Below are 25,501 nucleotides of genomic sequence, written 5' to 3' on the forward strand. Positions count from 1 at the left end.
ACACACTGGGACTCATGGTGTAAAATGTGCCAGGCAAGATCCTTTTGTCAACGGGAAGTGTGTAGGCATGGGTGGTGAGCAGGCAGGACTTACAATGTGATGAATCCTCGAGGTCTTGGTAATTATGGCGGTCGATGGACGGGGGGAGGGTTGGTGGAGGCATTTTATCTTAATCACAGCTCAGCTCCATTCAAATTAATTTGACAAGTTACCCCAACTCTTATTAAAAGACGCGTCTCCCCCCCCCCCCCCCCCCCCCCCCCCCTCTAAATGTGACATTATTAAAGAAGTATATTAAAAATATTTTTGTCAAAATAAAGGGGTGAAAGAGGACACCACGAGGGTTGAAGACGCAGAAATTTGCCGTAGATATTTTCTCCCTGTAGGGCGCCCTGAGCCATCCATCCCTCCCACCTCCCGAGTGTTTCTATAGTAATTTCCAGCCAATGATCAGTAGGTGTCCACATCCCTGCTTCCTCACCTCAGCACCAATCAGCCACACACAGCGACAGGAGACACGGGCTGAACTGAGACCAGGCAGACACACACAATACAGCCTCCGGATCAAGAAGAGAGGAAACACCTAACCACCTCTGCGATTTCCGCTTCCCCCTTCTCTCTCTTTTTCGTCCGACACCTTTTGGCTTATTTATGCACTTTTCAACCTCCCCCCCCCCCCCTAGCGTGTCCAGAAAGTCGATAAAAATGATCCTTTTGTTTTGAGCGTTCTCAGCACACACACATACATACACACACACAGTCTCCCTGTTCTCCTCCGGCAGCCTATGTCTGTGCGTCTTCTCGCGTCTTTGCATTATTTCCCCCCCCGCGTATCCCTTCGCAGTGATGTGCCGTTACACGGTCTCCGGCTGGTAGCATCTTGGGAGCTCTTCTCAACAGGAACCTGGTAGGTGATGCTCTCTCCCTCTCTCCCTTCTTCTCTCTCTCTCGCTCTCTCTCTCTCTCAAGCTTTCCCTCTCGCTCCGAGTGTTTGTCCATCCTTATTTTGGCGTCCGGTTGCATGTGTTTTACCCTCCCGTTTTGCTGTCCCGATTTGTGTCCGTGTGGCTGCCAAGTGATCCGGCCAGTGTCAGATTATTTTTATGGGGCTTTTATTCGCACTGTTACACCGCACTCCCTCTCCGGATTATCTATGCATGACCTTTGATCTGGATGTCTAGCTCAGACCAGGCTGGGTGTAATTAATGGCATCATTGTGCAGCACAGCAGAGGTACAGCTGCTGATCACCGGACGTGTTTTGTTTATTTATTTATTTACTTTTCTTTCTTCGGTCTCCCTTTCGCACTCTCCACCTTTCTCTGGTTATCTTTCTCCTCTCCCCCTCTTTCTCTCTCTGTCTCTCCAGCTTCGAGTATTGAACATTTCTGTCTCTCTAAACTTTGTTTACAGGCTGAAAATCAATGTCCGTGACTTGATTGCCTTTGGGCTGCGTATTTCGCTCCAGGGGTGAATTGATTAAGTAATAATGACCCTGAGGAGGGCTGATCATTAAGCCAAGGAGGTTTTGTTTACGGGTGGCTGGCGGTTGTTTCAGATGCCACACTGACATTGAACTTCCAGATTTGGAGACTATGGTGGAGAAAACTCGTCTTCTCACATTTGCTTTGTGAAAATTAAAAGTGTAAAGTGTACCGAGACCTCAAGAATTGCTGGAAAGAGAGAAAAAAATATATCTATATAAAACCGTATGGAACATTATTTAGATTTTATTCTCCTGATAATCTGGTGTCAGGTTAACGGGACAAATGCTTGACTCTTTGGGCATGTTTAGTAGTGGATACACTTTAGTATATTGAGGACTTTGATAATGCCACCCAGTGTGATACCTCTTGTTCTGTGTGTGCATATTTATAATTCATTCTTTTCAAGACAGCTGCTGGGTAGCACCATGGAAGTGATTTGAAATGCTTTAGTGTTCTAGCAATGGATCAGCTTTGGCAATTAAGAGAGAAAGCCCAGAAAAAGGTAATGGAAGTAGGGGAGATGTGTCTAATGGGCTTTTATCTGTGGAAACCAAATCCAGACAGACTGGGGGAGAGAGAGAGTGAGAGAGGAAATGGAGCACCCGCACCCCCCACAAACACACACACACATGGACACACACATGCATGCGTCCCGTCCTGAGGCAGCTGACACTGTAGTTGGTCTGGTCCATGATCTGGTTGGAAATTCACCAGTGGCTATCACTGAGCGCTGTCACAGAGTAAATGTAATCGAGCTGGCCATGAATGAATACCACTTGCTGCTCAGGCTGGTCAGAGTCTTGTTTACAGGGATGGGCCAGCTTTGCAATTACTGTTACTACAGGCGAAAATCAAGAGATTTGAAAATGTTTAACTCTGTAAATCCTCACATCCAAGCCAGATTATTTTTAAGAACCTCCTGCAGGAATTTTGTGCACGTCTTCACATGACATGAGGCTCTCTTCTAACTTTCCCAAAATAATATGATTTTGGATAGAATATTTAAATTTTCACGTTTTTATTAAATGCACTACTGCATATCCAGATGTTTGTGTTTATTCTGTGAAGCAGCAGATTGAGTTTTCTTGAAAATAAGTAAGAAGACCCTGGCAAGAGAATCTTTTAAAATAAACATGCTAAATTTTTTCTCTCAATAATAATAATGACATGTTGGTCTGTCACAGCCATCACGTTATTGTCACTTGATGACTTTTTGTGATTATACTGTCAGAGTATAAACACTGTGCCAGAGGATTCTTCACAATATCAGCCTCTCTTTTTCAGAGAAAAGTTGAAATTGAGAAGTGGAAAGTGATCAGGATGAAAGTATTTGTCTCTTTCGTGTGTAACTGTTGTTTTCTTCTCATTTGTTTTGTTTTCTTTTTCTTTTTAGCTCTGGAGGAGACAAACCAGGATGGTAACTCGTTGTTCGTAACCAGCTTCACTTTGACGAAGGCCGCTGTAACCTCAATCTCTTCTCCTAAACAGTGACTAGCGTTCCTCAGCCATGTCTAACATAAACAATGCACTTTGCATTGAAAATGGACAGAATGCAGATGTGTCTCTGCTACAAAAGGATAATCTTCAGGATGGTGGATTAAGTCAGCTTTTGGATTATAATGCAGAAATGGAAAGGTACAGGTCTTTTGCAAACTTTTATAAAACCAATGGGGCATTTCCACAGACTGCTAAGATTGCCCGCATCACGACGCCCATTTTTCCCAGTGCTAGAATTGGTATGTCCCCTTGGAACTGTGATAACGCCATGCTCTGGGGAAGGAAATCAGCGGCAATAAACCCTAATAGGACCAGCATGCATAGAAATGACTCCCAGAGGCCGGGGAAGCCTGGCGTGCCGCCAGAGACGCTGCAAATGGCAAATAATAATTTCCTCTCTACCTTATCCCCCGAACACTGCAGACCTTTAGCAGGAGAATGCATGAACAAGCTGAAATGCGGCGCTGCTGAAGCAGAGATAATGAATCTCCCAGAACGCGTTGGAACTTTTTCCGCTATTCCGGCTTTAGGGGGCATCTCATTACCTCCCGGGGTCATCGTCATGACAGCCCTTCACTCCCCCGCAGCCTCAGCAGCCGTTACAGACAGTGCGTTTCAAATTGCCAATCTGGCAGACTGCCCACAGAATAATTCCTCAGCATCCAGTGGAAACCCAGCAAAGAAGAAAAGGAAAAGGTGTGGGGTCTGTGCACCCTGCAGGCGGCTAATCAACTGTGGTGTCTGCAGCAGTTGTCGGAACCGCAAAACGGGCCACCAGATCTGCAAATTTAGGAAATGTGAGGAGCTGAAAAAGAAGCCAGGCTCATCGCTGGAGGTGAGAACCGGGGCTCTGCTTCCCCTTCTTTTGTTATTATCCCCTTGCACTCCAAAGCATTAACCTTTTCATCCAGTCACGTTCTAAGCCCTTGAAAATTGTTTCCATGCCCACCCATGCCTGAACATCCCCCCGGTTTCTCAAATCTGCCTACCCGCCTAGCCTAATTGGCAGTAATTAGGGGTGTTTGTGCGGAGCGCAAGCTGAGCTTGGCTCAGACACCCCTAATTGCTGCCAGTCAGGCTGGGGCTGGAACGCATCCGAACAACCCCGAGCTTGGCTCAGCTCCAAGCAGGGCTGGGAAATGGTTTTCAGCAGAGAGCCATCTCTCTCTGCACCCGGTCATTTTAACCAATTATGGAAACCGTCTCTGGATGGGGAGAATCAATATCTCACAAAGCCTCAGCCTCCGACCACCAAGAGATGGCGAGAGTGATGGCAGAGCTGCTGATGGCGTTTCTCAAAACATCCCCCAAGTTTTATTTGGGGAGGGGAATAAAGCACCCAGACGGATCCCTTCACACTTATCCTGTATGAATTGATTGTGCATATCACAGTGGGGTGGAGATAAAGTCATTTTACATTATATGTACGCCATTATGGGCAATTATGCATCAGTCTGGGGCATGATGCATAAAAAAATAATAATAATCTGGTCCACTTAGGAAAGGGAAAAACATATTAGGAATCGGCTTAACTGAGAGCTAGCAAGAGGCTTCATTAGGACACAGGGCTGAATTGTTTTTAAAGATTTGTTTTAATTGATCTATTTACCTGCTGACATTTGATTATCAGGTGCAAAGGCGGAATACGAATGTTGAGTTGCAAATATGGTTCTGATTATCCTGAGGTTATGACTTAACATGCGCCTGGATGAGTTTCCACCAAATGCAGCCCGAGTGCCAGATAATTTGTTCTCTAATCAGGAGATTACACAGGGAGGATAACAAGGTTAATTCTGAAATATTACCTAATCTTTGAGGAAAAACACCATATATGGATGTATGCTTTGCTAAATCTGAAGTCAAGTCAAGACATCCGTTTGTCTGATTCTTGTTTGGTTCTCACACGTGTTCAGTAATACAATGTTGACTCCACCAATGCCCAAGTCTGTGATGTAACGTTTTGTTATTTATCATAAATGTCACTTTTGTTTGCCACATAGAGATTTTCCATCAATTCAGTCACAGCCTGGCAACATTAGCACCTTGTAATCAATTTCTCCAGTCCAGAACCTCCAAAGCTTTGCTTCTTGGTCAACGACACAGTAATCTACATGTCTGTTTTACTCAACTTAATCCCTTAAACTGATCAGCTGTTACACGCAAGCTCTGAAGGCACACCATCAAAGTTTATTGTTTAAATTCTGCATTATTTCAGAAGTTATAAATTTATTGCATGGCATGTGTACGAAGTGCATGTTTGTGCATTCACCCTTTCTCACCGTTTTCTTTTAGAAAACAGGGTGAACGAATCTCTCAGTGAAGTGGGAGGATTTCAACCTTTTTGGAAGAGAAATCAAGATTTCAATAAATAAATAAATACATCCATAACAATAGTGGGTGTCTATGAACTGAGATGGTTTGCTCTCAGGCAAGTAGAAATATTGTCACAGTGGGGATAAAGACAATGATTTTAAAGGACAGACATTACAAATATAAAAAGCGACTGTTTAGCAAAGAGACTTTCGAGGCTTGCATTTTAAATATTTTTAAATGTTTGGTGGCGTCATGCAGAATCAAATGTGTCAGGTTTGGATGTTTCTCTTAAAACATGCTGAAGCTTAGATTTAGAAAACAGTAGTGGGATCATACTGCACGCATGACTTGTCATACAGTGTACAAGACTCTGCTATTAAGGGGCAAAAAAATTAAGGTTTAAGAGTTTAATTAAATGGGCCATTAAGGAGGTTATTGAGTATGAGCTGGATGTGGATATTGCCGAGGTGTCAGTCTGAAGCTCATCGGATGCTGACTCTATAGATGATGTACTAACAGGTGTTCCAAACAGGTGTCCAGGAAGCTGGGCCCGAGCTCATAATCCATGGGTAGCATCACTTTTTGGAAAACATCCATTTGCAAAGAAGGTTAGAATTACCGAGGGTGTGAAGCCCCCCAAACAAATCCTAACTTGGATTTAAAAGCTTTTTCTCTTAGTTCAGTAATTCCTAGTATGGACTTCTCCAGCGCTAATTGTTATTTTTGACTCTGGAACTGTAATTACAGGTGCGCCTTCTGCAGTGTAAATGGGCTTGCATTTAAAGGCATCTCAGAGGTGTGAAGTTGTGCAGTTTTATGTACGTTGGCACTGAGTGGGTGTCTTTTCGCCTTGTTGACGACGCTCGGGGTTCGTTGGGATTTTATTAAAAAGTGTGAGGAGTCAAATGGTGCACGCAATATGCGCAGCATCACATGTTGTAACACGTAGTTGCACTCTGCGTGTCACCTTTTCTTCTTCTTCCTCTTTTTCTCTCGCACACACAAGATGTACGCAAACACACACGCACACGCAATCTAGCATCTAACTACTCAGTCACAAACGCACACACTGAACATGAGCCAAGTCTACCTTTTGCCTTGGAAGAGACGATAAGCTACTGGCAGCCAGTTAGATTTGGCTGTCAGTGTTTTCCACATGGGAATCACCCTGAACTAATTATATCTTAAGCAGCGGTGGAAATGCAAATCAGAATTTTACTCACACCCCTGAAATCGGAGAGCCAATTTAATCTAATACCCCCTTTAATTTAGCGCGCTAATGCAAGGCCCTAGAGAATTGCCCTCTGTCACCGCTGTGCTGTTCTGCAGCAGATTCTGCTCTCTGTCTGCTCCGTCTCTGTGCTGCTCTCAGGCTCCAGGATGGATTAGTCTGGCAGAGGAATCTCATCTAACCTAACATTTCCTGAGCAGTTACCTTTGCATAGCTTTAGCTCAGATGGCTCAGAGGTCCTTCATTAACTTTCAAATGCTATACTTGTATGAGGGTAAGCTGCATCTTCACCTCTGTTTACCTCACCTGTCTGCCTCACTCCAGCTCTTATTTCTGCATAGTCTTATTTTAAATTTCTTAATGTTTGCCAGTGAAGATACAGTACAAACTGTGCTGCACCGAACAAAACAATTAAAGTACGTAAAAATGTATACGTATGTATCAATTTCACTCTTTGTAGTTATGCTTACTCCCCACCCCCCCAAATACAGCGTTTGGCCTTGTGGTGAACATAGCCTCATCTTTCTGCTAATAGTTCTCAAAATTACCATTATGTTACCAGGATGCTGCTATGACTCACCTGCTTAGACTGTCAACCCAAACCAAAGGTGCTGCAGAGGCGCGGGTGTCAAATAAAGGCCAAAATCACATCTTATATTACTTACTACTAGAATATTATGTTTACACATATGTTGTGTATATTTTGGTGTTTTCTGTTTGCTTTCCATTTATTTTAACCCTTCGGGTTTATGTCAGAGCACTGAGCCCATGTTTGAGAAATATTATCTCTAAGGTGGCGTACAACAAGTGGTTCAAAGATCTAAATACATTCAGTTTATTGGGAATCGTTGGTGCTTCTGTTCACGATCATGTGGATGTTCATAAACAATTCTGCGTGTGAACTGAATGTGTCTCAGAAAAGCTTTAAAACATTTATTTTTCTGAGAAATCTTTGGACTCTGTCCTTACACTTTATAATTTATCAGTTCAGTTGTCATAGATTTTATTATACATAGCATGGCACTAGACGGTGAAGCAATCCAGGCTGAATCCTGACCATCCTGACCAGTTCCTGCGAGATATTCTAGCTATGCTACAAATTCAGCTGTTGAATTTTACATAATTGTTGACACTGCATTTATAATGTATGTTTTTTTCCCGATGACTCTCACTATTAAAGACTGTAAATCGGTGATTTAATGCCTACCATGCCTTCTGCAAATATATAATTCAACAGAAACTTCCTTTTAATTCCAAATGGAAGTTCAGCTTATTGTGAAGCAGGAAGTATACCGGCAGGAACAATTTTACTTAAAGAGTGCTTCTGTAGGTTTTGTTTTTTACATTAATAAAATAGTAATGACAAAGAAATCTACTTGAAATAACATCCTGAGAGGCTGCTATTTTAATAACACTGGAGAAAAAAAAGCAGGAAAGGACAAAGCCAAGTCCCGCTGAACAGATTCCTCTTTCAATTAACAAATGTCAAAGGGCAGCATCAAGTCATGTGCAGGAAAACAGCATCCCAGCGTACAGAGATGTTCGCTCGCTCCCTCGCTCCCTCCCTCCTTCTGTTCTTTGTGCTGTGTTGATACGACTACATGAAATGGGTGAGATGAAAAGGTGGCATGGCTGCCTGGAAACCTTTACTATTGTGATAAAAGACAAGGCCCGAAATGGTAGGAAGCAGGACCTTGAGTAAAATAGCTTGGATTCAGCCCCTTAATGAGAGTGCGGGAGCCAAATAAGCAACGGTAGCCAGGTCTAATTTGTTTTAGGTGTGCTCAGAATAGATAAGGACAAATCTGTGGCCTTCACCCCCCTCCCACCAACCTTTGCCTCCCTGGAGATAACACCGAGTGCTTCCAGTCAATCTCCATGGGCAAAGGAAAGGAGGGAATGAAATTTAAAAAAAAAAAAAAGCATAGAAAGAAAAAGCCCGAGGGACGCGCAGCCTTTAGATCTGCAGATCTCTAACTTACTGGATTTATTCAAGCTTTAAAACTGCAGATTAATTTGGTCGCAGAGGTCTAAGGGGGGGGGGGTGCGAAAGAAAAAAAATGGGAAGGAAAAATGAGACCGTACGCTGCTGCGCATCTCCACCTAAAGGGCAACAGTAAGCTCCTGTCAAGACAATGGGATTTTGCCATCTGAACCACAACGCAGACCGCTTAATTATACACATCTTTCCTGCAAGGTACCCTCAGCTACTTAAGAGCCCGGGCCCCTTTAGTCATTGTCATGCCCTTTTTCCCCAAGATTGGTTGTGCCATGTGGCTTTTCTGTCAGCTTCCATTTGCAGAGAGTAGCTGTCCTCCTCAGGTCTTCGCTGCGCGCGGAAAGGCACAACCGCACAAGACTGTTAAAGAATTCATCGCCGCTGCCACTGTCACCAATTAAGGCCAAAGCGTAATTGGAGGCATCCGGACGATGCCCTTACATTATGTGGTCTGTCGCCTCCTCTGCCCCTGCTTGATTTAACATCCCTAGTTCGGCGGTAAAAGAGAAGTCGTTGTCATTGTCTTTATTATAGTGAGAGGAGAGCGAGAGAAAGAGAGAGAGAGAGGGAGACGAGGATGGGGGTAAAACAGCGGCTCAGCAGAGGGTGGACAGCGTGAAAGAGCAGGTGCTGGAGGACGTTAATGTGTGGCACTTTAAATTTTAAACAGATGAGAATACATTATTGATGATGACTCTAGCTGAGAAGTTAAAAGGTATCTCGTCATTACTGAGAGCATGTACCAAAAAGTGTGAGAGAAAAAGTCTTCAGTAATTGCATCAGGGGACTTCACTGAGCAGAGAGCAACAACGTGTTATTATGATGCCGTGTTCTTGACTTTTTTCTTTTTTTTTTTGCATAATGCCCTGATTCAGTGGATAAAATGAATGATTAGACATGCTGTTCCTCTGTTCCAGTGAGCTATTCCTCAATACCTATAACCAGCTTCTTTGTGGTTATATCAAACATGTAATAGGTAGCTGTATTATTACATTGTCCTTATAAGGAGAGTGAACTACACAGGAAAATGATCATTTGTGGACTGGAACAGAAGTTCTAACTTAGTGGCTACCTTCTGACAAAAAACAAACCTCACCACATTTAATCACTTTAATCACTCGCCTATACTCTTCATTTTATTTCATTCATTAAACATTTCAGTCGTAGTGCAGTTCTGGCCAATGTCACGGTTTCATACTGACTTTGACCTTTTTGTCATTTAAATCCAAATTAAGCACCTTGAAATAAATCTAAGTCAAAGCTAGCAATTTAAACAATTGCTGCTCTTCTCCCTGTACACCAACTGCTGCACCTCCACCCACCAGTCTGTCAAGCTAATCAAGTTTGCAGATGACACCACCGTTATTGGACTCATCTCGGACGGGGACGAGTCTGCCTACAGGAGGGAGGTTGAACGTCTGGTGTCTTGGTGCAGCCACAACAACCTGGTGCTGAATGCCCAGAAGACAGTGGAGATTATTGTGGACTTCAGGAAGCACACAGCCCCACTCCCCCCCATCATCCTGACTGACACCCCCATCACCTCTGTGGACTCATTCCGCTTCCTGGGTACCACCATCACCCAGGACCTGAAGTGGGAGCCCACCATCACCTCCGTCATTAAGAAAGCCCAGCAGAGGATGTACTTCCTGAGGCAGCTGAAGAAATTCAACCTGCCAACACGGACGATGATGCAGTTCTACACTGCAATCATCGAGTCCATCCTCACCTCCTCCATCACCGTGTGGTACGCTGGAGCCACTATCAGGGACAAACAGAGACTGCAGCGTGTTGTGCGCTCTGCTGAGAAGGTGATTGGCTGCAGACTCCCATCTCTGCAGGACCTGTACACCTCCAGGACACTGCGGCGTGCAGCTCGGATCTCAGCTGACCCTTCTCACCCTGGACACAGTCTGTTTGACCTGCTCCCCTCAGGCAGGAGGCTCCGGTCCATTCGCACCAGAACCTCTCGCCATAAGAACAGTTTCTTCCCCTCTGCTGTTGGACACATGAACAATAACCATATGACTGTACCCGCCACTAACACATGACCCTACGCTGTGTCACTGCATCATTCTATGTTTGGCACTGATCACCACCTGCACTCATGTATATATCTTTCAACGTAGCACTCTTAATTCTTATTCTCATGTATATATCTCATGTATATCTCATGCACATATCTTTCCACGTAGCACTTTTAATTCTTATCCCTACTTTTATTTTTTTCCATGTCTATTTAAGTGCTATTTATGACAGCATGTTTGCACTGAAGCACCGCAGCAATTTCCTAATGTTGTAAACCTGCTCAACATTTGGCAATAAACCCCATTCTGATTCTGATTCTGATTCTGATTCTGAAATTGAGGATGTGTGCAGAAGGAATAAAGATCTAATATTTCTGCAAAAAAAGTCTTTATGACTTTTATGACCAAAGACCTTCTTGCAGCAGAGTAGCCTAAACCTGTCCCTTCACTTTTTTTTCTTTTTTTTTGAGGCTGAAAGAGCTGCAGCACTGACAAGTTGAAAGGTTGATTCAATCCGCTGTTATCCACTGTGACTTTACAGACATATATAAAATGATGGCAAGGACATAGGTGATGATGGTAGCCTGTGACATTGTAAAATTATGTGGCACCGCCACAATAAAAAAAAGCCAGTGGAGCTTTGCTTGAATCAGATGAAGGACTCATTCAGGAGATTTCAGTGTGAGATGTCTAGCATGTCGCATTGATCACGGTTACTTTCTTCTTATAACCAGCTTCATATAAAATCTCATTCTTTTTCAGAAAGAGGCATCATGCTGTATTTTAAGTGTACAATTTTGTGTGGTGCTGATCAGTCAGATATGCTAGTAAAAGTTGTGTGTGTAAAAAAGTAGTGTTGAGATACAGGTTAACTGTGTTTTGGCTCAAACCCAATCAGCATAGTCAGATATAACATGCACAAGAGTAGGCCTGAAGCATAAAAGCACTCTTTGAGTTGCATTAATCATCATCACATGACCCGTTACCTGTCTTTTGTTGACACAGAAAGTCTGCAGAATAAATGAGGAACTTGTTCAGTCCTGTGGGTGCAGGATGCACGAGTAAGTATCGCAGACACGCCATGTAACTGTCGTGTATGAGAAGAAGTGTGCTGTAACAAAGAGGTGTTAAAGTTTATATGTAGTTGGCACAGTTGCACAAAGCTCCAGAAAACCAGACGCTTTCAAGAATTTTGTGTCAGAATTTGTATGAAAATGTATTATAGAGGAAAACAGCATTGAGTTTCCATAAATCTCAAACTTTACTCATAACTGAATATACTGTTACACAGTTTTCACTAACTGAGACTCAGGCTTGTAAGCTTACCTTGTATGTGTCCCTGTATCTAGTGGCTATCGCTAAACATCAGCTATGATAAAATTGTTATTTAATACTTTAATATAAAGTGACAATAACACAGACATGAGCCCTATGGCTGTCCAGTTTGTTTGGGTTTCATAGAACATGTCAGTGAATCAGCTCTGTTCACATCCTAAACCTTTAACCATTTCATCTCTTCCCTGTGATCCGTTCATCATCCCTCTGAATACGCTGCACTGTCATTCCAAATACAACGTTCCTTCATTTCCTCAGGATAGAGTAGACAATTTAAATACTAAAGCTATTGACCACGTTACCCTGGTACAAAAACTAAAGACAAGCGACCGTGTAGGAAAAATGACTCCTCAATGGCCTGATCCATGCAAAATAAACTGCCATCTTTAAACCAGTAAATGGCTTGGTTCTATCATCTGTCCAGCATGGCTAACACATGGTAGATCAAACATTTTGACTTTCCTGGCATCAAAGGCATAAGACACTAAGAGGCAGCCTTTATTAATTACCACCGTGGCTTTGGTTGCCATCCTGATATCAAGGGGTTTTTGTTTGTAGGCCAGTGAATGAAGATCCTGCAAAGAATTATTTCATCTGGAGTACAGATGCTTTCTGTGTAAACAGACAAGAAGGAAAGTGATATGAATTCACTTAAATGTCGTCTAAGGAGCCTGGAAACAAAAGCATCCGGACTTCTTTTAGTTGCTTGAGGACGTTTCATCCGAGAAGCTTCTTCAGTTCTAGGGTCAAATGGTGGAGAGTCCCAGCTTTAAGCCTGTGGGAGTGTCCCCCCAAGAGGGACAATGGACCCCCTAATGATCCTCTACACGAGCCAAGGTGTGAAAATGAGTGTAGGTAACAATCAGCCAAGGTTTCGGGTGAGCTCACTGTGAAACCTAACCCCAACCTATCATGTCCTGAGGTCAGATGGCCCAGGATGTGAGTGGGCATTAAGGCGTCTTTATATGTCAAACAAATCATATAAGAAATTTCTTAAAGGATCTCTTCTACAATGCCCATCTCATTTGGCCTATACTTCCAGAAATGGAAGCACTACTACTACGGATGTGACCAGAACTGAAACTGCATGGTATTTACCTTTTAGTACCAAAATTCTAATGCAGCAAAAGCACACGAAACACAACAGAAGTGTTTCTGAGGAGACACTAATATGACAGAAACACGATTCATACGATATTGTATATAAAAATTTGGTATTAGCCGTTTATTGTTAGCTTGAAACTTCGTAGATGGTCCATCGCCTTACTGTATCCACATAAAATACTTCCCTTGTCTTGTGTGAGTTATATATTTATTTAATTTGTTTTTATGTGAGATTTTGTGGCATTTAAAAAAAAAAACGTTTTGTTTTATTTATCTTCTGCTGTGCTTTGTGTGCGTTTAAAGCATTTTTTCTAGTTGCTAGTGTTTTATTAAGTTGCAGTGCATTTGCCACCGTACAGCTAAATTAGCTATGTTCTATAGGCTAAAATATTTCCAATGGCTAACATTATTTAAATGCTAACGCTAACATGGAAGTGCCTTGAACCAGCATTTCTATATGAAGGCCACCAGATGGAAATAGTTGTGGTTGCAAACCAGATTTCTGGTGCTTTCCCGAGTTTTTGGGCTCAGTTACTCGTTTTGGTGTAAACGTTCACCTCAAAGGCTTCCAATGGTGACACACAAAAACACTGAGTGGCAGTAAATACGTCCAACTTTTACACTTTCTGTGATTATTCCCCCGGTGATATTAGTAGGTTATTTGGCAGTCATCGTAATATTTCCATTTGTGTCCTGTCAGCAAACTCTGATGTTAACATTTTGCCACCACCACGTTAGTAATTTAAAATTACTTTTTAATAAAGGAGCTAATAAAGTAAATTGTATCAAATTGGGTATCAAGAATGTCGTAACTCTAACGAGTTACTAAATTTCTGGTATCATAACATATCCAGCTACTGCTACCTTTTCATGCTCTGCGGCGCCTTTTATTTATAACAGTGTTATTTAATTAACACTGTTAGATTAAAAAAATTTATACGTCAAAAAAATTTATGACGTATAAATTTTTTATGTAAACATTTATGACGTATACAAAACTTAAACCGCATCCAAAAATATGAAGTATTTGAGTTTAATTGTAAGTGGGGGGTTTTGAGACACATTCACATTTTGGTTTGCTGAGTTTGTCTTTTATGATTTCTCTACCGAAAACACAAACCTGAGAATGTCCAGGTTATACAAGTATAGCTGTATGGCTTAAAGCATAAGGATCCAGGATGTTAAAAAAAAAAAGCAATGCAGCTGGACAGATGCACTAAAGTGTTTATGCGTATAAGTTAAAAGGCATCAAATGACAGATGGCCTTGTGCCATTCATCCGAGAAAAACTGACGTGAAAGTGAATTTGTGAGTGACAACTTGTGATGGGAGAAATCGGTCAATGTGGTTTAAGCATCTCAGTTTCTGCAAGTCAAATCCGCGCATGCTGCCACCTCCTCTATTGTGGCTCTGCTCTCAGATTATGAATATTTCATGCCGAGCATCTGACACCGTGCCCAGAAAGATATTTCAAGTTTTTTTCCCTGTCAGAAACCCTGGGGTTAGAGAGTGTCACAGAGGTGTGAAGTCAGTTTCTAGTCCCCAGGCAAAGGATAGGATTTATGATGCACTTGCTGATGACATCAGGTGGATATTTTTTTTTACCGCTGAGCCCCTTTGTCCTCCATGACTGATAAACCATTGAGCTGTTGACGGTTTTGTGTCACTCCTTAAAAGATCTGTCTGTGGCGTGGTGTTGAGTAGAGAAATGATTTCAATCTGCTCAGAGTGCAAGCTGCATTTTGACAAACTGTGACCAGTTGCACCGTCTGATCAGCACAGAGCTGGGATGACTAAGCCGGTGGGAGTGTGCTTGGATTAGCCCTGACTTATTACCTGCCCACTAATGATATCTGCCTTGTTTTTATCTTTGTCAACTTTCACAAATCCAGTTTTAACTAAAGCTTCCTTATATAATTCCTCATTTTAGTTTGCTTCAGGTGGAATATTAGTCATTGGACTCTTAACTAGATGACTTTAATCCTCAGAAGGGAGGTTTTCTCCACATGCAGAGACCATCAAACTTTTATTGTATGTGTGTCTCAGCTAAATTCAATTAAACCAAATTAAGTCTTCTTATACATGCAGCCTCGCTGTTTTTTTTTCAGCAGTATATATAAATGCAGCAGTGCAGCGGTTTCCAACCTTTGTGGCGTGTGACTTCTTAAGTTGGAATTATGCGAGCCCACGCAGAGAATCCTGTGATGGGTATGGCTTAACTCCCAAATCTCAAGCATGCATTGTGCAAACCTGTGCATTAAGGATTGGATTGGTTCTTTCAGCTGTAATGAGGAGGAAGGTTTTAAACAAATGTAAATGTCCTGCATACAGTTATGTAGAGGGAACAACCACAGAAATGCAACCCCTTTGTCTGTGGTTGGTTGAACGCGCCAAACCAAAGCTTGTTTTCTGCTTTCTAGCTTTTTCACAAGCAATAACGTGACTGAATGGAGAAGAAGTACATCGCTGGGTTTGCTTCTTACCACTGTTCCCTGGTTTTTTGTAATAGCAGGCCTTCATGCGTGCTATGATCACCATTTGAAATTATCTTACCTTGTTTTGTTTTTTTTCCTCATTCACTTTTGTTTGGAGGAGGCACGAATCAAAGCCGTTCCAAAGCTCTGCTGTCACAGTTCTTTAATCTGAAAAAATTTCAAACTAATACACACATTTTTGTGGCTGTTGTTGTTGTTGTCGTCTGGATATTTCTAATGCAGATCAGTTCGCACTAATGTCAACCTGAAATTTTCCACAGACAAAGCAAAAGGAACTTTCTTTACTATTCACTTCAAATCCTTTGATCACCTCTTGTTGGTTTTTGGACACATTTTAAAATAACAGTAACTTTTCATGTGTTGACTTTTTTGACGCTGTACTAGTTACGTTCGCTCGGTGCCAACATCTTGCTTAAAAATGTGTAAAAAGAAAAAGCAAAAAAAGGCATGAGCAGCACATTACAAGTATAAGCAGTACATTTTACTTACGACAACTGATTATTAAAAAAAAAATCTGATTTACTGAAGTGAAATGTATTTTTACTTGCTGAATTTGATGAACAGATTGATTTGACTCCCAGTTACCTGAGCAAAATTAAAGATTCATCTTCAGCTGTCTGTATTTTCTAATCCTAACCTAAATATTATGTTGATTTGCTGTAAATATGCAGAGCTCTGCGTATGGACCTTCTAAGTTTAAGGGCTCCCACACAGATGCTGTGAAATCTGCTCAAAACAAGAAGGCCTGCTCCTACTTTGCATTTCAATTTAACATTTCAGAGAACTGGCAGCATGTTGCCTCGCTTAGCCCTCGCTTCGTTACACCCACATGGCTTCTCGTCGTGCTAGCTGACGTCTTTCGCTGTTCAAAGGGCTGCAACTTGGCTGAGAAATTGGGGATTTCCATACCAGATCCCTCAGGTATCCGCACACTCAAAACGCGTGTCCTGTTCATCTTCTCCTCCTCCCCCGCTCCCATCCTTCAGCGCCTGCCCTTCTCGCTTCTCACACTGCCCTGATTTCCTGTCTTGGAGCTCAATTGACCTCTCCGCTGCATCTCTTTGTTTTGTTTTCCTGAAATCTCAGCAGCACCTGAAAGCCTGTTCACTGTCTCATATATAGGGGTATGCTCACAGACAGGAGTTAGCTTTGTTGGAGCCCTGTATGAAATTGGCTTACTTGGGCGAGGGTGCTAAGGTAAAGCTAATTGAAATGGAAGCTAGCATACATAGCTGCGGGAAGTTGATCCTGGCTACGGATGCAGCCTCTGACCTTAAGGTGAGCCCTCGTTTTTTGCGTGGAGTTTTTCTCAGAGGGCTGGCTCCGTCTGTGTGGGCATGGATTTTCAATGCACGATGAAGGGAAGAGGCACAGCATCTGAGAAATATTTCAGCAGCATAAAGTTGCTCCCGTTTTGCCCTAGATATCTCTCACACAGCATGAGTCCATTGTGTGTGATGTATTCTGTGATGTAGCGTGAGACGTTTTAGCAATGGAACAGGTGCTACTGGACAACGTCAGAATACCAAACCTAAATTTTTGGCTTGAAGGCTGAGTTTTTGCCCGTCTTCCTTATTCTGCATATTCTACGATGCTGACGTCTGAATGAAGAAAATACTGAACTAGCACAAGCTAGCACTTATTGAAGAATTGAAATGAAAAAGTATGGATATATCTAACCATCATTTAAAGTAACAGATCTGATCAGAGAAACTTTATTAATCCCAGAGGGAAATTAAGTTGTCATAGCCACATATACACAACAGACAACAAAGCAACTGTATAAAACGAAGAGATAAATGCATAAACATAAAAAGACACAAGTATTAACACCAGTGTTTCTGAAATATTAACAGGTATAAGGTGCTGGTAGGTGTGCAAATATATGTCGTACAGTGTGGTGTGTTTAGTCCGGTTCAGTACGTGTCGGCCTGATCTAATCAGATTAAGTAAAGAGTCTGAGAGCAGCGCCTCCTGTGTTGTTCCTTCAGAGATCGAGGTTGAAAGAATCTGGTGCTGAAACTGCTCTGTCTCCATCCATCTATATTCTTCACTCCTTACCATGCTGTTTTATCCTATCCTTCTTGATATGCCTGTAGGGATGGGGCCCATCCCAGCTGAAATTAGGTAAGATGTGTGTTACACACTGGGCAGGTCACCAGCAGAGCTACCACAAAGACAACTATTCTCTCATCACATCTACACCAATTTAGAATCACCAGTTAATGTGGCCTGCCTGTCTTTGGACTGTAAGAAGATTCAAACCAGCATAAACGATAAACATTGCCTCTTGGTTTGAAAAGTGAGACCAAAGCAGAGGTTCCTTAAATCTGCATTCATTTTAAAGGCCATCAGATGGCGATAGCTGTGGTTGCAAAGGCTTCCAGTTTATACAAGTTTGTTGGAAATTTTTTTTTCTGACATGACCTCTGTAAATGCTTTCCTGTTATGGGCTCACCTATTTCAGGTCAAACTATATAAAACATTAGGTTTATTTGGTAAATTTTGGTTATAAGTCTCAGAAAGATCATGATTAATTGATTGAGTGATAATACTATATTCATCAGGAGGGAAATTGGGTTAATGCTGCCCAATTTCCCTCGGGAAAGTGTTAGGGTTAGACATATCTAGCATATGTTCACTGTCTACGAACTTGCGATTGACAAGTCAGTACACAAAAAGCCAAGATGGTGATGGTGAAAATACTTTTCTCAAGGCTTCAAACCAGAACTTCACAAAAAAGTGTGTGACATCACGACATCTACATCCATCTTTTTTACTATCAAATCCAAACTCTTCTTTATGTGAAGAACATTGCTAACTACTGGGCCACTGTGCATTTACACAAAACTGATTCACCAATTTTTTCACCAAATTTATCATCAAGTATGAAATCTTGATATCGTGCAGAAATGGGATCAGGATATGTGTTTGAGCATCAAGCCATCAAATAAAGTTCTTGAGAGTGATGTAAATTTTTCACTGTTCTTCAAAGCTCACGCCCAACACCACCAAGCACGCTGCTCTCAAATGATTATGCCTGGTTGGGGCATGCTAGCTTTACATGGTTACATCAGCACTGGGCCCCATTTTGATTCATTGCTTTGTTGATGCCATGCAACACTTTCATGACCGTATCAGCATCTAATTTCAACACACTTTGCATGTTTTAATGGTCTGAACTCTTTTTATTGTTTAATAGTCGTCATCAAATAACTTCTAAGTGCATTACTACCAGAAATATCTTAATTCCTCGTAGCATGGATTCAACAAGAAATAATTGCATCGCAGTTGCTGCAGATTTGTTGGCTGTACATCCATGATCCAAATCTGCTGTTCCACCAAATCACAAAGGTGCTCTGTTGGATTGAGATCCAACAGAGGTGACTGTGGAGGTCATTTGAGTAAAGTGAACCTATTGTCATGTTCAAGAAACTAGTTTGTGATCATTTGAGCTTCTTGACACAGCGCGTTGAAAACAGCCATTAGAAGATGGGTACACTCTGGTCTTAAGGGGTGCAGATTCAGACCCTATCATCCATATTTTTGCACAGGAGTGACCCCAGGTGTGCTCTTTTTTTAAGTTTTGATGGGTTGTGCGTTCATAAATGCTCTTCTGCATACCTCAGCTGTAACAAATAGTTATTTGAGTTACCAGTGGCTTCAGCTTGAAGCAGTCTGGCCATTCACCTGTGTGTTCTGGCATCAACAAGGTATTTTCAGTCTGAGAACTGCCGTTCACTGGATATTTTCTCTTGATTGGCCCATTTTCTGTAACCCTTTGAAATGTTTGTATGGAAAAATCCCTGAAGATCAGCAGATTCTGAAATATTCACACCAGCCCATCTGGCCCAAACAGCCGTACCACATTTCTTCATCTTGTTGCTCAGTTTGACCTTCAGAAAGTCATCTTGACCATGTCAACATGGCTAAATGCACTGAGTTGCTGCCATGTGATTGGCTAACTATATATTTGTGTTAATGAGCAGCTGAACAGGTGTACCTAATGAAGTGGTCATTGAGCGTGAACACTAACAGATAGCTATATACTGCTCAAAATAATGAAAAAAACTTAAATCAAACATTGGATTGTGACAAATATTGAAAATATTTGTCGATATATGAGGACAAAATGACGGAAAAGCAGTCACTGGAAACAAGAATCGTCAAACAGTTCAGTTTTTTTAAATAGCACAACCACTATTTGAATATTTAAAAATGCCACCAATCCGCAGTTTTTGACACTGAAGTTTTCGTACTGCGTGTCGTGTGATTTTAGAGATACGTCTACTCACAAGGTGTAGCATGAGAAGCTCGTGAGCAGAGCAGCAGAAGCACATCCAGCCACTCTCTTAAGGCTAGGGAGAGATTGACGTTTTGGTAAATATTGAAATTCAACACTTCCCATCTGTTGTTTTGCCATTGATTGGCAGGAGGACATTTTAAAGGGAAAAACAGGTGAAATGAGTTGAACATTTGCGATTGTATTTTTAAAACACAATAAATACTGTATATGAACATTTACAAACATATACGGTAAATTTAAACATGTCCTTGTTATACTAATTTTTTAAAAAAGTAGAACTATTAGCAAAAAAGACATAAATTGTCATTTACAGCTGGCTTATCCTTTAAAAGTCAAGGTAGTTATTTGATTTTCATACACTATCAAATAGTGTATCAAAACCTTAGATCCTCTATGTTTATATAAGCTATGGATACTAGTACATCCAAAGATATTTATTAATTATTGAAGGCATGTGATTCCATTAAACTTAAGGCTGAACACCCACTTAAAGAAAACTCAAGTTGTATCTCTCTTACCATATTTCACAGCTGTTTCTAACTGCCCGTTTCAAAAGAAGGCACGGAAAAAAAATGTAAATTCTCCACTGTGCACTTCACATTGCTTCCTTCATTCTCACATATCTTGTGAGAATGAAGGAAGTGCTTGAGTTCTGTTTCTGTATCCAAAGTTGACTAACATCTCAAGATTTAAAGGGCGAAATCAGAGTTTCTTTGCTTCACTACCATCTCTGGTTTGCATCGTTTGAAGCATCCTGCGCTTCCAGTCGAGCCTCCGTCAGCGACGTCACTGGCTCAGCAGGTGTTTTGCCGTTGGCAGCTGATTGAAAACATCTGCCGTGACATCGCTGACTGGGGAGCTTTCAGAGGAGAGCCGCAGTCTCAAGTTCCGCAAACTCTCCTTCGATTTACCTGTTTGACTGTGGGCGTTTTTCATTTTCATCAACATACACTGACTTCCTCGTAAAGAGACACATCGCTGTGCCGCCTCGGGAGTGGTGGGCCTGTTCCATTTCGCTGTCCACTCAATGGCTCCTTCGCAGTTTGATAAAAGAAAGGCGTTTTTCTGTTGTTTATTTCCTGAAGCCACTGAGGCCTGGCCCGTCTCTCAGAAAATCCACTCCTATGGAGGGCTCGTAAAATATACATCCTACAGGAATACTGCACTGTAATTACATTCGCCCATTAGCATACGGAGGTTTGGAGTCACACTGCACTCAGCCTCCAGCAGCACTTTGCCATATGGTCCGTCTGTGCTTCTCGGGCCATATTTGGCAAGACTCGCGCAGAAGGTCAAATATCAAGTCAGAGGACTGTGCCAGAATTGCATCTATGCTAATTGCTCTCTCTCTTTCCCTGCTTCCTCATCCATCTCATGCTCCTCTGCTCCGCTCCTTCTCTTTCATCCCTCTCTTCCTCTCCCACTGAAGTAAGTAATCTGCTTTAGGATGTTTCTGAGATGGAGATGGATTTGGTTTTCCTTCGCTGCCCCTCAGCCTAATCTCCCCCCTGTGACCACCCCGCCTCCTGCAGGCACAGCTCTTAAGCACACCATCATACATCCCCCTCCATCGCCCCCCTTTTGCCCCCAGTCCATACACGCCTAGTCAGCGAAAAACTCCCAAATTCCTCATTACTCACAAACATCCGCAATACACTTAGCCTGATTTGCTCGAATGGATGCCTAGTGCAAGGCTGGACCTTGACTTAAAAGATTGTAGCCGCATTTCTGTGTTGGAGTGCTATCACCATTCTGGTGTACTCTGGTTCTTGTCTGTGTGCCATGAGCATATTTGAGTAGGATCAACTGAAAACATATGCTGTTTAGAGAGGGAAAAAGGTTATACCATTCTACTTCATTTGCTTCTATCTCTAATTTTGAGCCCTCCTTGTATAATCACATAAACTATAGCGCTGAAATCTCTGTGACCAGAAACATTTTTTGATAAACGTCTGCAGGTGGGGACAGCATACCACAGAATTCACAGTTAACCTTTTCTTCTGTTGGTGCATCAATATAAAGGTCCCCGCTCAAGGGTTAGTTTGCACCTGTATGGTCCTATGATAGTCATATAACCAAACATATACGCAAAATTCATAAAACAATGACAGCTGAAATGACAGCTTAACATCCTGAACAAAAATAAGGGCATTTCCTAGCCTGCATTAAAATATTATGTTTTGATGTAACTTATTGAACAACATCTGCAAAACCCAGATTTATGCGTGATGTATTCACATTATTCATGTTATTTTATTATAGTCCCAACTTCTCTACTTATTGCCGCCGATGCTGAATATAAGAAAGTATTTGCAATATTTGAGGTCTAAGCTCTGTGTCTGCTCATGTTGCGGCGTGGCGATGCGGCACCGGGCGCAGCGGTGTGTGGATACCTAGATGAGTGGTCTGTCCGTAATAGCGGCCTTGGAGAGGTAGTTTTTATAAGCAGCACTGGGTGGCTAGAATATTGGCTACAAGCCCTAAGATGAGATTTCAGCCCCCACCTTCCTAACAGCGGTAACGTTGCAGGTGATGGATTGCTATACCTTCCAGGTCTGAGCTTGGCAACGCCCCAATATTTCTCCAGAATAAAGTGACAGGCAATATATAACACATCAGTTAAGGCTGACTGGATTCCTAAAACCCCACCAACATCACCACCACCACCCAGCCTGGAGATGGTTCTGAGTGTTTTGGATGGATCTCAAAGTCGTCCTTCCTCGACTCTGATGAAAGGACATTTCTTTTGCTTTTAGCCCACCTCACTACTGGGGTTAAAATAATCAAGGCAGACTGTTGTTTTATTTTGAAAGGTTTGTTTTTTCTGACTGTAGTTTGGAGGTGTTAGATGTATTGGGTGCGAGGTGTTTGTAGGCATGAGAAAGACGAGTGTTTGCAATTATACATCTGAATGGATCTGAAAAGTCAGTGTGAAGGAAAAATAAAGCAGAATTAAAAAAAGTTTGTATATTTGTGTATGTTTTGTTTGCAGCCTGTTAGAGCTCCATGCAAAGGATTGTGGTCATGAAGTACGGCCTGGTTCCCGGCCCGTATCTTAATAAATAATGGGTATTGTCAGGGTAACATATGGGCGTGTGCTGATGTGTTATAATGAGCATTTGGAAACACATCAGCACACTCCCACAACCTGCCCGATGCCTCTACCTGAAATTCCCTCTTCCGCTCTGTCTTTCTGTCTCCCACATATCTCCATCTCACTTCCCCCTTTCTATTCATTCTACCTCTTCTCTGATTTTTCTCTCCCTGCCTTTTTTAAAATCTTTCTTGTTCTCTGCTCTGTCATCTGTAGAGTACAAGCAGATTCTTGAGATTTCCTAGAAAGAAAAAGTGAGGGCGGGAAGGCGAGTTTATAGTTGGAGAAAAAAAAAATCCACCCGTAATTGCGGTGAATTAAAACTTTTATGATGTTGCGCGCGCTTGTGTGTGTGTGAGCCTTGAATGTGTGTTGGTGGGAGTGAGAGGAGTGAAGCGGTCGTGGTGGTGGCGGTGGTGGCGGGGCAGGGGGGGCCTCTGTGACAAGGCTGGCTGGGAGCAGAGAGCTGAGGGTTAGTGCCAGACATGTCTCAAGAGAAACCGGGGCACATTTGCAATCACCCCGAGTTCAAAAGGGTAATTTATTCACAGTCTGTGGTTAAAGTAGGGCTGCTCAGAATGCCAGTGGAATAGTGCTCGGAAGCAGAGCAGTAAAGACACATTATTTTAATTTTTCTCTCTCTTCTTCTCCTCTTTCTTTCTTTCTTTCTTTCTTTCTTTCTTTCTTTCTTTCTTTCTTTCTTTCTTTCTTTCTTTCTCTCACTATCTCTCTCCCCTCCTCTTGCTCCCCCCCCCCCATTGCCCTCTTCATCTCCTGTTGTTGTTTCTGCGAGCCCTGTGTGGCGTCTTTTAACACACGCCGGCGAGCATATTTCACTTTTACACTCATCCGCATTGACGTCTGGGCGCTGATTGAATTTTGAGGCGCTGTGGCGTCTGCCATTATCATCCTCATCGTCTTGAGTGGTTTATCTCTGCCCCCAGCTCAGTGTGACGCCAAGGCTGCAGGGGAGAGGAGGAGCAGTGCAGGGGTGGGCTTGGGGGTGGGGGGAGTATTTGTGCGTTTCCAGTATTTGTGTGGAAAAGATAGGGATCCTGGATTTTTAAGATTCCGGATGGAGGTTTTTGTCACCTTTGCACGCATGTGGCTCTGCAGAGGTCGGAGTTCGGCTTGGTTTGGGCCAACTGGTTTGATTTCCACCACCTTGTTTTAATCAGCTGACGATGTGGCTTCAACGTTTACTGCGCCTGCCAGGTCCAGTTAAGATCACATGCTGCCCTGAGACCTTACACTGCCTCACCAGAATCAGCAGAGAATTATTCCACTACATGTCAGTTTTACTGTGTTGTTATCACCCAAAGCCACCAGCAGACAGTCAGAATACCCTGCCTACTGTGCTGGTGTGGTGGGGTTAATTTGAGGTCTGGAGAAATGTCTTCCTCCTCCTTCAGCCAGTTCAATACTCTGTTGTGTGCATTCATTGCCGGAGCGGGAAATTGTCTTTCCCTTCAGTCTGTCGTTGCAGCCAGGTTGTTATGTATGCTCTGCTGCAGAGGCAGCAGCGTTGATGCGAGCTGAGCTGCTGCCACAGCGTCTTGATTTGAGGTGAAACCTTGGCGTTGCTCCCTTGTCCCTGGTGTAGCACTATCAGCTCGTACCTTCTCCTCACCCTGTCTTTATCGCCCTCTCTTTCGCTTGTCTCCGTATTCTTGTGTCGTCCCCCCCAGCTCTTCCTGCCAGTCGACTTTGAAGGCACATGCAGGTGGGGGACCAGATGACACAGAGCTGTACTAATTGAGCCTTCTTTGTGCCTGGTCACAGCAGTGTGCCGAGGCACGGAGACCTGGGAGGGAATCCAAGCAGCACTCGAGAGCCCAACTGGATCGATAACGTGGGAACTTAACAAAACAGAGACATGCCGAGTGCCCAGATTAGGGTCATTATTGTCTCTGGTGAGCCGCACTTCCACCAGGGATTAATCAATGTGAGAATATGGATCAAGATAAACATTCTCACCTCTCGTCTTTTCTTCAGCTCCAAGAGCATCACAGTATAGGCAAAGAGAAAGAACAGGACATGAATGTCCTCCTGTGGATGCGCAGATGTGTTCACAACATCCACAGCATTGTAAAGTTTGTTCAGTCCTCTGAAAGAAATGTTGATATTGTCCAGTCGAGTCACAGAGATCTGTGTTTGTTGTTAAAGTCTGGTGATACGACAGCTGTTAGCAATTAGCCGACAGCCACATAAGCGGTCTGCTAAGTTGTCATTAAGCTAATGAAGCCATAACAATTATTTGTGTCTAAAAGGTGTTGTTTTTCTTAAAGTCCAGATTGAAGCTGAGAAAAGTCTACGAACTACTAGACAGAAACACTAGCAACGAACTTTACCAACTCTGATTATCAATGGAAACATAAGGCCTAAAGCACGGCACTACGGCGCTTTTGTTTTTATGTATGTTTGCTTTACCGAAGAGAATCTTAAAATATATACTTTTTTTTTTTTTTTTACATTTTTATCTTTTTTATATAAAAATGGTACTAAGTGTTGAGTATTAACCGAGGGTTAATACTCGTGTAAGTTTTGGTAAGTGATTTGGCATTTATATAGCAGTGTGATATTCTTTTTGTCCACTCAGATGTTACACTGCAAGCC

The 25,501-nt window shown here is 42.5% G+C and overlaps 1 protein-coding gene across 2 annotated transcripts in view; it reads left to right on the top strand.

Moving 5' to 3' along the window:
- Positions 1-467: 467 nt before the first annotated feature.
- The window catches only part of cxxc4 (CXXC finger 4), a 29,588-nt gene continuing 4,554 nt past the window's right edge, over positions 468-25,501 (top strand). The window contains exons 1-2 of one of the 2 annotated variants that reach the window (XM_004549436.4): positions 468-907; positions 2,879-3,817. In XM_004549436.4, the coding sequence (XP_004549493.1) occupies positions 2,993-3,817 (825 nt within the window). In that variant the 5' untranslated portion in view covers positions 468-907; positions 2,879-2,992. Of the gene's footprint in view, positions 908-1,034; positions 1,233-2,878; positions 3,818-25,501 lie in introns of those variants that run through there. The other variant, XM_004549437.4, reaches the window with a different exon arrangement.

Source organism: Maylandia zebra, linkage group LG6 (assembly GCF_041146795.1).
Source record: "Maylandia zebra isolate NMK-2024a linkage group LG6, Mzebra_GT3a, whole genome shotgun sequence".
Classification (NCBI taxonomy): domain Eukaryota; kingdom Metazoa; phylum Chordata; class Actinopteri; order Cichliformes; family Cichlidae; genus Maylandia; species Maylandia zebra.